Source organism: Thrips palmi, unplaced genomic scaffold (genome assembly GCF_012932325.1).
Source record: "Thrips palmi isolate BJ-2018 unplaced genomic scaffold, TpBJ-2018v1 HiC_scaffold_10, whole genome shotgun sequence".
NCBI lineage: Eukaryota > Metazoa > Arthropoda > Insecta > Thysanoptera > Thripidae > Thrips > Thrips palmi.
The window spans coordinates 22,308,707-22,321,464 of record NW_023144621.1 but is presented as its reverse complement, the minus strand read 5'-3'; the positions used below and the strand labels follow the sequence as shown (position 1 = coordinate 22,321,464).

General features: G+C 61.3%; 1 protein-coding gene across 1 annotated transcript in view; it reads right to left on the bottom strand.

Annotated features, from left to right (window-relative positions):
* Positions 1-73: 73 nt before the first annotated feature.
* LOC117645969 overlaps positions 74-12,758 on the bottom strand; it is a 121,643-nt gene continuing 108,958 nt past the window's right edge. Inside the window, exons 6-12 of the mRNA XM_034386548.1 lie at positions 6,153-6,326; positions 3,150-3,251; positions 2,955-3,104; positions 2,568-2,860; positions 2,189-2,455; positions 1,932-2,103; positions 74-1,847 (exon numbers count right to left, since the gene is read on the bottom strand). Of these exons, the coding sequence (XP_034242439.1) occupies positions 1,638-1,847; positions 1,932-2,103; positions 2,189-2,455; positions 2,568-2,860; positions 2,955-3,104; positions 3,150-3,251; positions 6,153-6,326 (1,368 nt within the window). The 3' untranslated portion in view covers positions 74-1,637. The remainder of the gene's footprint in view (positions 1,848-1,931; positions 2,104-2,188; positions 2,456-2,567; positions 2,861-2,954; positions 3,105-3,149; positions 3,252-6,152; positions 6,327-12,758) is intronic.

Here is a 12,758-nt window from a genome sequence, read left to right as displayed (position 1 = left end):
TGGTTTCTGATGCACACCTGTCCTTTGGTGTCAATGGTATGTGGATGGAGTAGGAAAAGCATGGCACTTGAGATATCATAATAATGCATTTCATTTATTTTGACTGATAATTTAGTTTGAGTGTAGACTGCCTAAATATTTTCAAGGGCAGCAACTTTTTAGGTAGGTACATTTAGCTCTGAATTTCCTGCTGAAACAACAGTGCTTGGAAATTAGATGGAACTCAAACCTATTTGACTAGCATCACACAAAAGCAACCATGAAGTTAATAGTTTCTCAACGCACTTTTAACTGCAGCACAATCACCATAATTTGGTACAGCTTTAGAAAATTCTAATAAAATTTCTATTGTTAATATTACATAAGAATTCATTCTTTTCAATCCCCATCAGTCAATTGAACCTGATTGACTGTTCACATCTTCATCACTAGATGCACTCACAAGATTCTGTCAATGTTTAATTTACAAGCAGAACAAAAGTGAAAACTCTAACATAAATTCATATTTTGTGATCATAATTTTCAAGAGATTAAGCATTGCAACAAAGGCCATAATGAGGTGATATGATGAGAGTGTTGTTTAACAACAAACTAAGAAGAAAACATTTTTTTAAATGCATGGAAGCAAAGAGGAAGGAGGACTAGGATTTAAACAAATTAAGTGAAGCAGAATTTGGCATCAATAACAATTTTACAGATTTCATTGGGTTGCAGTGGAAAGGACTGCAGCTGCAGCATGCATGCAAATTTCCTAAATCTATCTTAATCAACAAGAAATTAAAAATGTACATGTAACTTCAACATCAACTAATTATCACAGTTTAATAATTTGTCCCTTACAGCTTTCATGGCATCAGAGATGTCACACATTTCATGGTCCATAATGAAAGCATTAGATTTCTCAATCATTGTTAACAGATGCAAAGAACACTTTGTAAGAATCAATCATTACCACACACAAAGAGAGATAAAGCAACCACACTTGGTTTACAATAAAGCTTACCTACGGTGGTTGTATTAAGTTAAGGATTCAGACCAATTTTGACTCTTATTCTGACTGGTAAATGATTTCCACTTTTAAATGTTTTCAAATCAATTCAGTTCCTACTGTTACTCACATTCAAATTGTGAGAAGCAGTATCAGTTCCATCAAAGATGATGGTATTTAAGCCTTAAATTATTAAAATCACACAGCCAGAATCAGAATCTGTCAACATTGTTCAAAATCCTTGCAACCAATAGGCATACATGCGTTTCAGAATGTAACAATGCAAAATTAAAAACTTTGACACAGAGTTATTTTTGTTTTTTAAATCAGGACTAGTAAAGTTTTAATATTTTTGATATGAAGGATGAAGATTCCCTTCCCAACTGGCATTCTATTTAGGATTGATAGTTCATTTTTCTTACAATAAAAATAAAAGACACTTTACATGGACTAGCATTCTAAACAGGCAACAATACCCAAGCATCTTTAAGACTATAATATCAGACTTTGGCACTTTTCACACTAATCTTTCAGATGAAAGTATTGTGTCATGTAAGAGTCTTTCACATACAGGGTCACTTCATCAGTTCTGCTCTTCAAACAAACATGAATATAGATATTTTTCTTAAAAAAAAAAAAAAAAAAACCCTTAAACATTAAGATCTGCCATAATTTTCCTGAAATCAGCTAGGGTGTTGTAATCAGGATCATTATCAACATCAGCAAAATCTCGACTAGAATCTGTCCTGCTTGAGTTGACATGTTTCCGGCTTAGAGCTAGAGGAACTGGAAGGAGTTCGGGCATCACTGAATGGTGCGTGATTAGGGCCAACAATGTGGAGAACTCTTTAGTAAAACCCTGCACAACAAAAATAAAGTATAAGCACATAGAAACATGAAACACTACGTGAAGTATACTTCCACAATTAAAATAATTTCATACCTTGATTTTGTAGCCTTTATTTGTTCTCAAAATAAGATAATGTGCGATTCCAGAGGGCTGAAAATCTCTAGGAACTCGCAAGGACAAAGCAAAGCAGCCCAACTTTGTTGTGCTTTCACGAACCATGAATGCTCCCACTGGTTCTCGTCCAAGCACTTCAAGAGCGATTTCTCTGTAAGAGCAAAACAAAGGTCATGAGAATCGTCCGACCAGAAAACGGACAACGAAGATCGGAACTGGGCTCTGATTGAACTCACCGAGGGATGCCAGCCTGGAACCAGGGAGCGCTCTTCAGGTCGCCGTCCTCTGGCCTCATCACGAGGCTGTCCGTCCGCTCCGGCAGCGGGGGCGGCGTGGGGGCGGCTCCGCAGCGCGCCGCGGGGGCGGGGGCAGCGGCGGGGGCGGCGCTCAGCGTGCCGGGGCTACTGGACGACACTCCAGACGAGCACGAGCTGATTTGAGAAATCCGCTTGTTCTTCAGGTCGGCTAGATCCATGGAGCCAGCGTGCGCACACTGCGTCAACCTGCGGGCCGAGGAAGAGAAAGGTCAAGGCCAGGTCAAGGTCAAGCCAGCGTCGCAGAGGGAAGGCTCGGCCTTTGGCGGACGAGTCGTGGCACTGAGTGCGAGGCACCCACCGGACGTCGATGTGCTTGGGGTGGTCGGCGTGGGCCATGGCCGCCATGGTCGCCATGGCGGTGGCCGTGGCCGTGGCCCGGCTCTGGAGGTGGGCGTGCAGCGCGGCGAGCGGCCCGGCCAGCGAACCCTGCACGCCGTGCACGCCATGCAGTGGCGGCGCGTGCGACGTCACGGGGGAGTCCTCCACCATGTTGTTGTTGGTGGGGCTCTCCACCACGGCCGCCACCAGCGGCGCCACGTCCGAGGCGTCCTCGTCCACCGTCTCGCGGCCCGTAAACCCCATGGCGAGGCGCTGCAAAGGGAAGGCCGCAGGTCAGCACCACGTCAAAGACCCTGTGGACAGTCTTGTGGACAGTCCCGGTGACCGACCGGCAACCGGCACGCACCTTGATGAGCGGAGGCTTGTCGCCGAGCCTGCGGTACGAGTTGAGCTCCGTGGGCGAGTTGCTGTCGTCGCTCTCGGGGCTGCACGGGTTGAGGATGGTGCTGGCGAGCCGCGACGTCGGCAGCGTGCTCGAGGACGCCGTCGTGGCGGGGGCCGCGGGGGCCGCGGGGCTGCGCAGCGGCAGCCCCCGCGTCACGCGGCTCATGGCCGAGGGGGCTGCGGGGGCCGCGGGGGCCGCGGGCGGCAGGGGTGGCGGCGCCGGGGGCGGTGCCGACCGGGAGCTGATCAGGTGCTGCGCCTGGAACAAACAGAGGAGGCAGTCAGCATCAGGCGCCACATTCTTCGCGGGGTGGGGGAGAAACACTTCAATCGGCCTAGTAATAAGGCAGCCGACGGCAAGCGGGGCGCGGGGCGTGCAACACTCGCGGCGTGTAAGTGAAACTTGACGAAGGGGAAAAGGGGGAGGGGAGGGGGCTACTGCGCTCTGCGCGCTCTGCGCGCTCTGCGGCACGCCCAGGCAGCCCAGGCCAGGCCGCGGCGTAAGACAGGTGAGGGGGCTCATCCTCTGAATGGGCTGCACGGCGATGCGCGATGCCCCGTTGCGGCCGCTCTGCCTGCCTGGCGCTGCCCGGCCGTTCTGGTACGTGGTGATTGAGTGGCCAAGCATCCCCACTCGCCGCCGCTCTGCCTGCCTGGCGCTGCCCGGCCGTTCTGGTACGTGGTGATTGAGTGGCCAAGCATCCCCACTCGCCGCCGCTCTGCCTGCCTGGCGCTGCCCGGCCGTTCTGGTACGTGGTGATTGAGTGGCCAAGCATCCCCACTCGCCGCCGCTCTGCCTGCCTGGCGCTGCCCGGCCGTTCTGGTACGTGGTGATTGAGTGGCCAAGCATCCCCACTCGCCGCCGCTCTGCCTGCCTGGCGCTGCCCGGCCGTTCTGGTACGTGGTGATTGAGTGGCCAAGCATCCCCACTCGCCGCCGCTCTGCCTGCCTGGCGCTGCCCGGCCGTTCTGGTACGTGGTGATTGAGTGGCCAAGCATCCCCACTCGCCGCCGCTCTGCCTGCCTGGCGCTGCCCGGCCGTTCTGGTACGTGGTGATTGAGTGGCCAAGCATCCCCACTCGCCGCCGCTCTGCCTGCCTGGCGCTGCCCGGCCGTTCTGGTACGTGGTGATTGAGTGGCCAAGCATCCCCACTCGCCGCCGCTCTGCCTGCCTGGCGCTGCCCGGCCGTTCTGGTACGTGGTGATTGAGTGGCCAAGCATCCCCACTCGCCGCCGCTCTGCCTGCCTGGCGCTGCCCGGCCGTTCTGGTACGTGGTGATTGAGTGGCCAAGCATCCCCACTCGCCGCCGCTCTGCCTGCCTGGCGCTGCCCGGCCGTTCTGGTACGTGGTGATTGAGTGGCCAAGCATCCCCACTCGCCGCCGCTCTGCCTGCCTGGCGCTGCCCGGCCGTTCTGGTACGTGGTGATTGAGTGGCCAAGCATCCCCACTCGCCGCCGCTCTGCCTGCCTGGCGCTGCCCGGCCGTTCTGGTACGTGGTGATTGAGTGGCCAAGCATCCCCACTCGCCGCCGCTCTGCCTGCCTGGCGCTGCCCGGCCGTTCTGGTACGTGGTGATTGAGTGGCCAAGCATCCCCACTCGCCGCCGCTCTGCCTGCCTGGCGCTGCCCGGCCGTTCTGGTACGTGGTGATTGAGTGGCCAAGCATCCCCACTCGCCGCCGCTCTGCCTGCCTGGCGCTGCCCGGCCGTTCTGGTACGTGGTGATTGAGTGGCCAAGCATCCCCACTCGCCGCCGCTCTGCCTGCCTGGCGCTGCCCGGCCGTTCTGGTACGTGGTGATTGAGTGGCCAAGCATCCCCACTCGCCGCCGCTCTGCCTGCCTGGCGCTGCCCGGCCGTTCTGGTACGTGGTGATTGAGTGGCCAAGCATCCCCACTCGCCGCCGCTCTGCCTGCCTGGCGCTGCCCGGCCGTTCTGGTACGTGGTGATTGAGTGGCCAAGCATCCCCACTCGCCGCCGCTCTGCCTGCCTGGCGCTGCCCGGCCGTTCTGGTACGTGGTGATTGAGTGGCCAAGCATCCCCACTCGCCGCCGCTCTGCCTGCCTGGCGCTGCCCGGCCGTTCTGGTACGTGGTGATTGAGTGGCCAAGCATCCCCACTCGCCGCCGCTCTGCCTGCCTGGCGCTGCCCGGCCGTTCTGGGACGTGGTGATTGAGTGGCCAAGCATCCCCACTCGCCGCCGCTCTGCCTGCCTGGCGCTGCCCGGCCGTTCTGGTACGTGGTGATTGAGTGGCCAAGCATCCCCACTCGCCGCCGCCTGCCTGCCTGGCGCTGCCCGGCCGTTCTGGTACGTGGTGATTGAGTGGCCAAGCATCCCCACTCGCCGCCGCTCTGCCTGCCTGGCGCTGCCCGGCCGTTCTGGTACGTGGTGATTGAGTGGCCAAGCATCCCCACTCGCCGCCGCTCTGCCTGCCTGGCGCTGCCCGGCCGTTCTGGTACGTGGTGATTGAGTGGCCAAGCATCCCCACTCGCCGCCGCTCTGCCTGCCTGGCGCTGCCCGGCCGTTCTGGTACGTGGTGATTGAGTGGCCAAGCATCCCCACTCGCCGCCTCTCTCCCTCTTTCTGTTTCTCTCTCAGCCCGGCTCCCCTCTGGCCGGCCCGCAGGCTCCGCACTGAGCGCCGGGGGGCACGAAAAATGGGTGCACAAACGCGTCTCGTCGCGTCGCCCACTTCGCCCTGCTCCGCTCGACGGCTGCGCGAGCTGAGTTCCCCGCAGTTGTTGCAGCCCGACCAACTTTGGTCGTCGAATTGCAATGCTCCGAGTCGGAATGAAAAGTACCGACTGTGCTGCCCGCTCGACCCGCTCGGGGCCAGACCAGGCCAGACGGCCGGGCTCTGCTTCTGCCGCTGCGCTGTGCTGCCCGGACTGACGCTGCAGTTGAATTATGCCATTGCAATGCGGCACACGTCCCGTACCGCACTTTTCAGCCGCACGGCGCGGCCCTGCGCGGCCCTGCGCGGCCCCATGATGTAATTTCGTTACCCCCGCCCGACCCCGGACTCTCCCCGACGTCATTTACCCCTTCCCCCTCCCCTCGCCAGGCCCCCTATCACAAAGGGTACGCGCACACTATACTGTATCGCGGAACTAGCAAAACGGGACGAAAAAAAGGGGGCATTGGCAAACTTTTAACCGATACTTACCCAAGTATGGCGCAGCTCATTGTTGTTGTTGTTATTGTTGTTGTTATTGTTGACGAAGATGTTGTTGTTGTTGATGTTGGACTTGCCGTGGCTCAGAGTGGCGTCCTGCCGCTGCAGCTGGGCGGCGTACGCCATGCGGAACGCATTGCCCACGATCGAGTTGAGCTCCTCAGCCTGGCGAACAGAAGACACACATCAATTAGCTGCTGCGCGGCGGTGCGGCGCAAAAGGGCAGAGGAGGACGAGCTAAGCAGCGTCCGCTCCGGCGAGGAGTCCGGACGTGTGTCGTTTTCCCGCGTGTCACGCTGGTCCCATTTAAAACAGGATTCACCAGGATGCCGGCCGAGAGCGTGGCAGTGGCGTGGCAGTGGCGTGGCAGCGTGGCCGGCGGCGGGCCAACCAAGAACCAATTCCAGTAGCCGTCTCCATGCCGGTACCCCTTTCGGCTCTGGCCGCCCCAGGCAACGGCCACCGGCCACACGGCCGGCCGCAGGGGCCGCAGGCTGCCCGGTAGCCTTGATGCCGCCCGGGGGCACCGGGGGCCCGGGGCCCGGGGGTGGGGGAGTGGCTACCACGCTACGCCGCTACGCCCGACCCGCCCGACCATACACGTCCAGGAATGGGGCAATAATTATTGTAACGAGGGACGTCAGTCGAAAGGCATCCCGGCGGGAGTGGGGAGAGGGGCCCCGCTGACCCGGGGCACCCCGAGCAGCATCAGCATCGCGCGCAGAAAGGCGGGACGAGACGAGGGCCCCGTCGGCCCCGTCGGCGCCCTGCACGTCGAGTTGCCGGCGTCCGCCTCTCCGCCTCCGTGCAATGTTTTACAGCAGCGAGCCTCCGCCGCCGTTTTCGCGGCCCGCACCGGCACCACCGACGCCCTGAGCGCGCTAGAGAGCACGCCGCGTCGGCGGCAGGCTCCACACATCCTTCAGGTCCGCGGCGGGGCGTGGCGGGGCGTGGCGGGGCGTGGCGGGCGTGTAAGTGATATCGTGGAAAGCTTTTAGCGGCGCAGCGGCGCGCGGCCTGCCCTGGAGAAAGGGGAGGCTCTCCGGCCGTGGGGCCGCGGGGCCGCCGCGAACGGCAGGTGGGACCAGGACGCGCCGACGCACCGCGTGGACCGCAATAGGGTACTTTCGTAGAATCCTGAACCGGAAGCAAGCAGACCAGCAGACGCCAAATTGGCCGGAAACTAACCTCTCTTCGGATCTCAAACTACAGCCGAGCTGTACAAATATTGCTTGCGAAACACATATGCACTGCAAACAAGTATCAAACGACTGTTTATGTTCAAATTTGGCCGATACGTTTGACGAACGTCTCTTTCCCATGTCAAGTTTGGATCTACTTCCGCCAACATGGCGTCTGTGTGCTTCCGGTTCAGGGATCTACGAAAGTACCCTATTGCCGGCCAATCGGAGCAGCGCGGGGCGTGTCGGCGTGTCGCGACACCGTTGGCGCGTTCGTCGCGTTCGCCGGCAACGTCAACCTGGGCTTGGCGGCGCTGCACGGCGCTGCACGCGCCAGGCCGCCTGGTCGGGGAGATGCTATCCGGGAGGGCGGCCGGGCCAGCAGTTTGCTCATGCATAATGCCTACACGGCGCGTTGCTCGGCGCGTTGGCCGCCGGACGATTACGAAAAGCGAGTGTCGTCCTCGCACTCGAAGGGGGCGTCGCGTCGGAGCGAGAGAGACAGCGACGAGGGCACTGTTCGAAAGCAGCCCTCTAGCGGCGCTGGCGGCGCTCAGGTGCACGAGCGGCGCCGGGAAATAATTAAACGCTAAGAATTATAGAAATGCCCCCTCCCTCCCTCCCTCCCCCGCCATCTAACAGAGCCAGTCCACTCCACCTTCATACCTCTGGGGCCCGGCCCGCCGCCAGGCCCGCACTCCGCCGCGGTCGCCCTAAATGGGAGTTTGAATAAATCCACGATTATTCTTTTTTATTATTGTTCTTTTAGACCCCGAGCGAGCGCGCGGCCGCGCGGCGTAGCGCGTAGCGGGGAGGCCGGGCCGGGCCGAGCGGTCCCACCGGGGACAATGGCACATTCCGGTGCAGGACCGAGATGACTCATGAGTCTGTGCGCATGTGTGTGTTAGGGAGAGAGAGCGAGCGCGCACATTGTGTTGTCTTTGAGGTAGTCGTTCAGTAGAGCTGCAACGCTGAATGAATTGACCAAATGACCGGGCGCCGCGTAATTTTTCATATTTTTTTAACCCTTTCTCTAGCGGTCCCCGCCACTGCCTCTACGCGCACACACTGATCAACTCTGAATATGTGCCGCCCCGCCCCGCCCCGCACTCGTCTTGACGCGCCGCTCGTTAGTCGGGGAAGGGAAAATTGGCTTTTTTGCATGTTATTCTGTTACTCCGCGTTGGCAGCTTTACGAGTGAAATCGGACGGCCAGGATAACCGGCATCGGCGGGGGCAGCGCAGCCAGCGCAGCGCAGGAGAGGCGTCCGAGGAGTGAGTGAGTGGAGTGGGGGAGGAACACCGGCAGAAACCAAGAAAAATGCAGGTCTCTTGGACTTGAGCGGCGCGGCGTGCATGCCGATTGGACAACGATAACAGCAGCGGCGGCGGTCGCCCGGCCGGCCTGGCGGTCTCGAGGACCACGACGAAGACGCCGTCGTAGGAGAGCCCGGGGGCCGAGGGGCTGGCCGGCCTGGCCTTTCCAACCAGTTCCCCGGCCGGTTGCTCCGGGCCGCGTCGCCGCGTCGCTGCGGCCATGTACGGCCAGGCGCCGGCCGCCCCGCCTCTCGAATCACGCCGCCCGCGTCAAATTTCGCAATGCCTTTTTAATTGAACGGGTGCCTCCTCCACCTCTCCGACCGCTTCTGTCGCCACGCGCCGGATGGGCTGTGAGCCTCGCTGCGAGCGGAGGCGCCGCCGTGCCTTCGCTGCCTTTGCACCGCGGGGCGGGCGGAGCGCTGGCTAATTGGAACCACCACACCGGTGGCCTACACTGCCTCGAGCTGGGGCAGGGCGAGCAGGGCGACGCGCTCACGTAAGATCGGTGTAAGGTTCGGGCGACATCCCCGCCAACATGATCACCGTGGTGGTGCGCTTCGCTCCGGCGTCCGAGGCCCCGCATGCGATCGTCTCGGCGCTCGGACTCTCTCGCACCTCTACGGAACGACCCACGAGTGCGACAGGGACAGGCGGCCAACCGAACACAGGATGTAATGTGTAACTCGAGTGTGTGCGGCGCGCTGGTTGGCTGGCTGCGGATGCCTGTCACACGCACCCCGCCCCAACCCGCTCCCTGCGCCCCTGCGCCCCCCAGGGGGTCGTGGGGGCCCGGCCCGGCCCAGCCCAGCCGGCCCCGCCTAGCGAGACACCACCGGCGAGACACCACACGTGCGTCGCGTTCCGTCTCAAGGAGGAGAGGGAGGCATCCAGCCAGAAGGGCCGGCGGGCCAGAGGCTTCGCTGCTCCGTCTCACTCATGGGCGCTCATGGGGCCTTCCGTGGGCCTTCCGTGGGGGTGAGAGCGAGACGGCGACGCGGCCGCAGCGTTCGGAGTCGCTCCGCAGGGCACCGCAGGGCCCAACAGCCTTCAAGGGCAAGGGCCCCTTTAGGGTCGAATCTGACGCAGCGGTATTTCATCGGCCGTCTGCGCCGCTCTGCGCTCTGCCTCGCCGCTCAGGTGGTTTAAGGCCTTAGGGCCCCACTGGCCATCTGTCAGGGGGCCGCGCTGCCAGGCAGGTGGCGCCGCGGCGGCCGGTTTAATAACCAATGTCCGAGACATTCGCCCGCGGTCGCAAACCACGCACTCAAACACACTTTGACATGCGAGAGTATGCACACGGGTGCGTGCATGCGTGCGTGCGTGCGCGTGTGTCTGTTCAGGTCGCGGGACCACCACACAGTAGGACTACTCTCCACAAAACCGGCTTCACACTCCATTAAACTGAAACAAAAGCGGGGCCGGGAAGCGAAAAAGAGAAAGAGGACGAAAAGAGCGCGCGGCGGCGGGGGCGGCGCGGGGGTGGGAAGCGTGTATGTACCGCGGTACCGCACCGCATGGGCATAGGGGTGCGAAGGCTTTGTTTACCTGCTGTGTAAACACACGCACACACACACCAATGAATTCGGGCCGCGATGGCGTGCTGATGGGCGCACCTCCGTTCACACGCCTCCTTCCCCTTCTCCACCCCTTTACAGCGCGCGCGCGCGCGCGCGCACACACACACACACACACACACACACACACACACACACACACACACACACACACACACACACACACACACACACAGACACACACACACAGACACACACAGAGAGAGAGAGAGGAACGGACACGCATGTGTTGCGCGGCAAGACCAGCAAGACGCGGGGCGCGGGGTCGCGCGCGGAGGGCCCAAAATAGAGCCTGTCATGCACGCATGGAGGCAAAGCGGGCAGCGAGCGGGCAGAGCGCAGAGCACCCACTCCTCGACCGCACACACACTCACACACAGACACACGCACGGCCAGCCAAATTATTTCCCGCGTCACACGGCGTTCCGTTTCCCTCGACTCGACCGCCGCACTCCCTTCCTCTGGCACACCGTCGCCCTGTCTCTCTCCCGCACGGGACGCCCAGTGAGTGCGAGAGAGACAGAGCGACTGCGTTCGGTCCGCAGTCAGCCCGCTGCGCCGCGGGGCCGCGACAAGTCGTTGGGATTTCTCTCTGGCCGCGTCGCCGCGTTCCGCGCACGGTGGCTGGCAGGCCCAGAGGCAGGCCGGCAGGCAGCTGGGCCCGCGGGGCAGCGACCGACCCGAGACAGCGGCCGAGACAACCTCTATGACGGCGGCCAGCAGCGGCCCGCGAGGCAGCGACCGACTCGAGACAGCGGCCGAGACAACCTCTATGACGGCGGCCAGCGCGGCCCGCGGGGCTGCGACCGACTCGAGACAGCGGCCGAGACAACCTCTATGACGGCGGCCAGCGCGGCCTGCAGCCAGCGGTACGGCGCGCAGCGCGCAGCGTGGCGCCTGGAATGTGGAACAGTCTACGCTCCTCGACTCCGCGACGCTTTCGTGTGTAGCGGTTGTGGTCTGGACTTGAGCTCCAGTCGGCGGCGCGGCCGAGCGTGGCGCGGCGTCCTGTCCACCTGCAGAAAATGGCACACACGCGGGATGCGGCCGGGACGCGGCCAGGACGCAGGCACCGCGGCTTTCTTCGTCAGGCACCGCGTGCTCGCCAGTGTGCTCGCCGTCCCCGGGCCGAACAACCAACAAGCGGTGCGCGTTCCGCGAATAACGACATGGAAAATTAACGACGCACATGAGCACCCCTTTACGGGCGGCGCTGGTGCTGCCCTCGCGCCTCGTGCCCGGAGTGCCCGCGGCCCAGGTCGAACCAGACGCGGCCAGGCCTGGTGCTTCCCTGTTGGCGGCTCCCGTCATCCCCTCGCGGCTTCACAGTGTCGAGGATTACGTGCTGTACCACAGTGTACCGCCGCGGACCGAACTTCCTCGGGGATTTAATCCAGCCGCTTGCAGGCCTTGCAGGTGGCACCGAAAGGGAGGGACCAGCCCCCCGGGGGGCTCGCTACGCGGCAGGCCGGGGCAGGCCGGGTCCGAACGGGAGGGACCAGCCCCCCGGGGGGCTCGCTACGCGGCAGGCCGGGGCAGACCGGGTCCGAACGGTGCTCGTGGCTCTCCGGGCGCCCCGCGAGCGAGAGAGACAGACAGCTCGGCTGGCCGGCCGGCCCCGTCGGCCCCCCAGGGACCCTCCGCGCAGTGTAAGCTCTTATGTCATTACGGCCGGCCGCTCCATTGAGAGATTATGGAAGTCGGCTGGGGCCGTGCTGGACGCCCTCCACTCCAAGACCAACGGCACCAAGGGGGAGGACCACTCACGCGCTAACGAGGGTGGGGGAGCGCCAGGGGAGCGCGGGCACAAAGAAACACCAAGTCCCAAGTCAGGGGCTTCCCTGGCGGAGGCATCATCGGCCACCGTGCGGGGCACTGGCAGTGCGACGACCCTCCTGTGTGTGACCTGCTGACATTGTGCGCGCTGATACCACGGCGTTGTTGTGTGCGTCGTCTTGATAGCAGCGCCTCGCCCTCCCTTGTCGCCTAGTCGCCCGACAGGTGTCAGGGACGCTCAGGTGCGCGGAACGCTGCTGCGGGGCGGGGCGGCGGGGATCTCCCTCATTCCAGGAAAGCCAGGCCGGACCGCGCAGCGCCCCCGCACCACACAAAGCCACCACACTGCAAAGTCACACGCACACACACCTGCACACGTGAATCACCGCACGCACTTCTTGGAGGCGCGGAGCGTCGTGGGGCTGCCGCGCCATTTCCCAGCCCATCCCAGGAAAGTGAATCCAATCGAGGGGAGGGGGTCTGGCTGGCGTGTTCCACACGACGCGGCGTAGCCAGGTAGCGCCGCTGCAATCATGGGGGGCAAATCAAGGCGGGGCAGCGCGGGGCAGCGCGGAGCAGGGCGCTTCTCCCATTCTCCACGCCGGCTCGCCCGGGAATGCTTGCTCACTCGCAGGCCGCCCCGTGTGTGTGTGCGTGAGCGCGGCGGGCCCGGTTTCCCCTACGCCCCGCGAGTACACGCACACACACACACACGCCGCAGTGGCGCGAGGCGATATCTACATGTA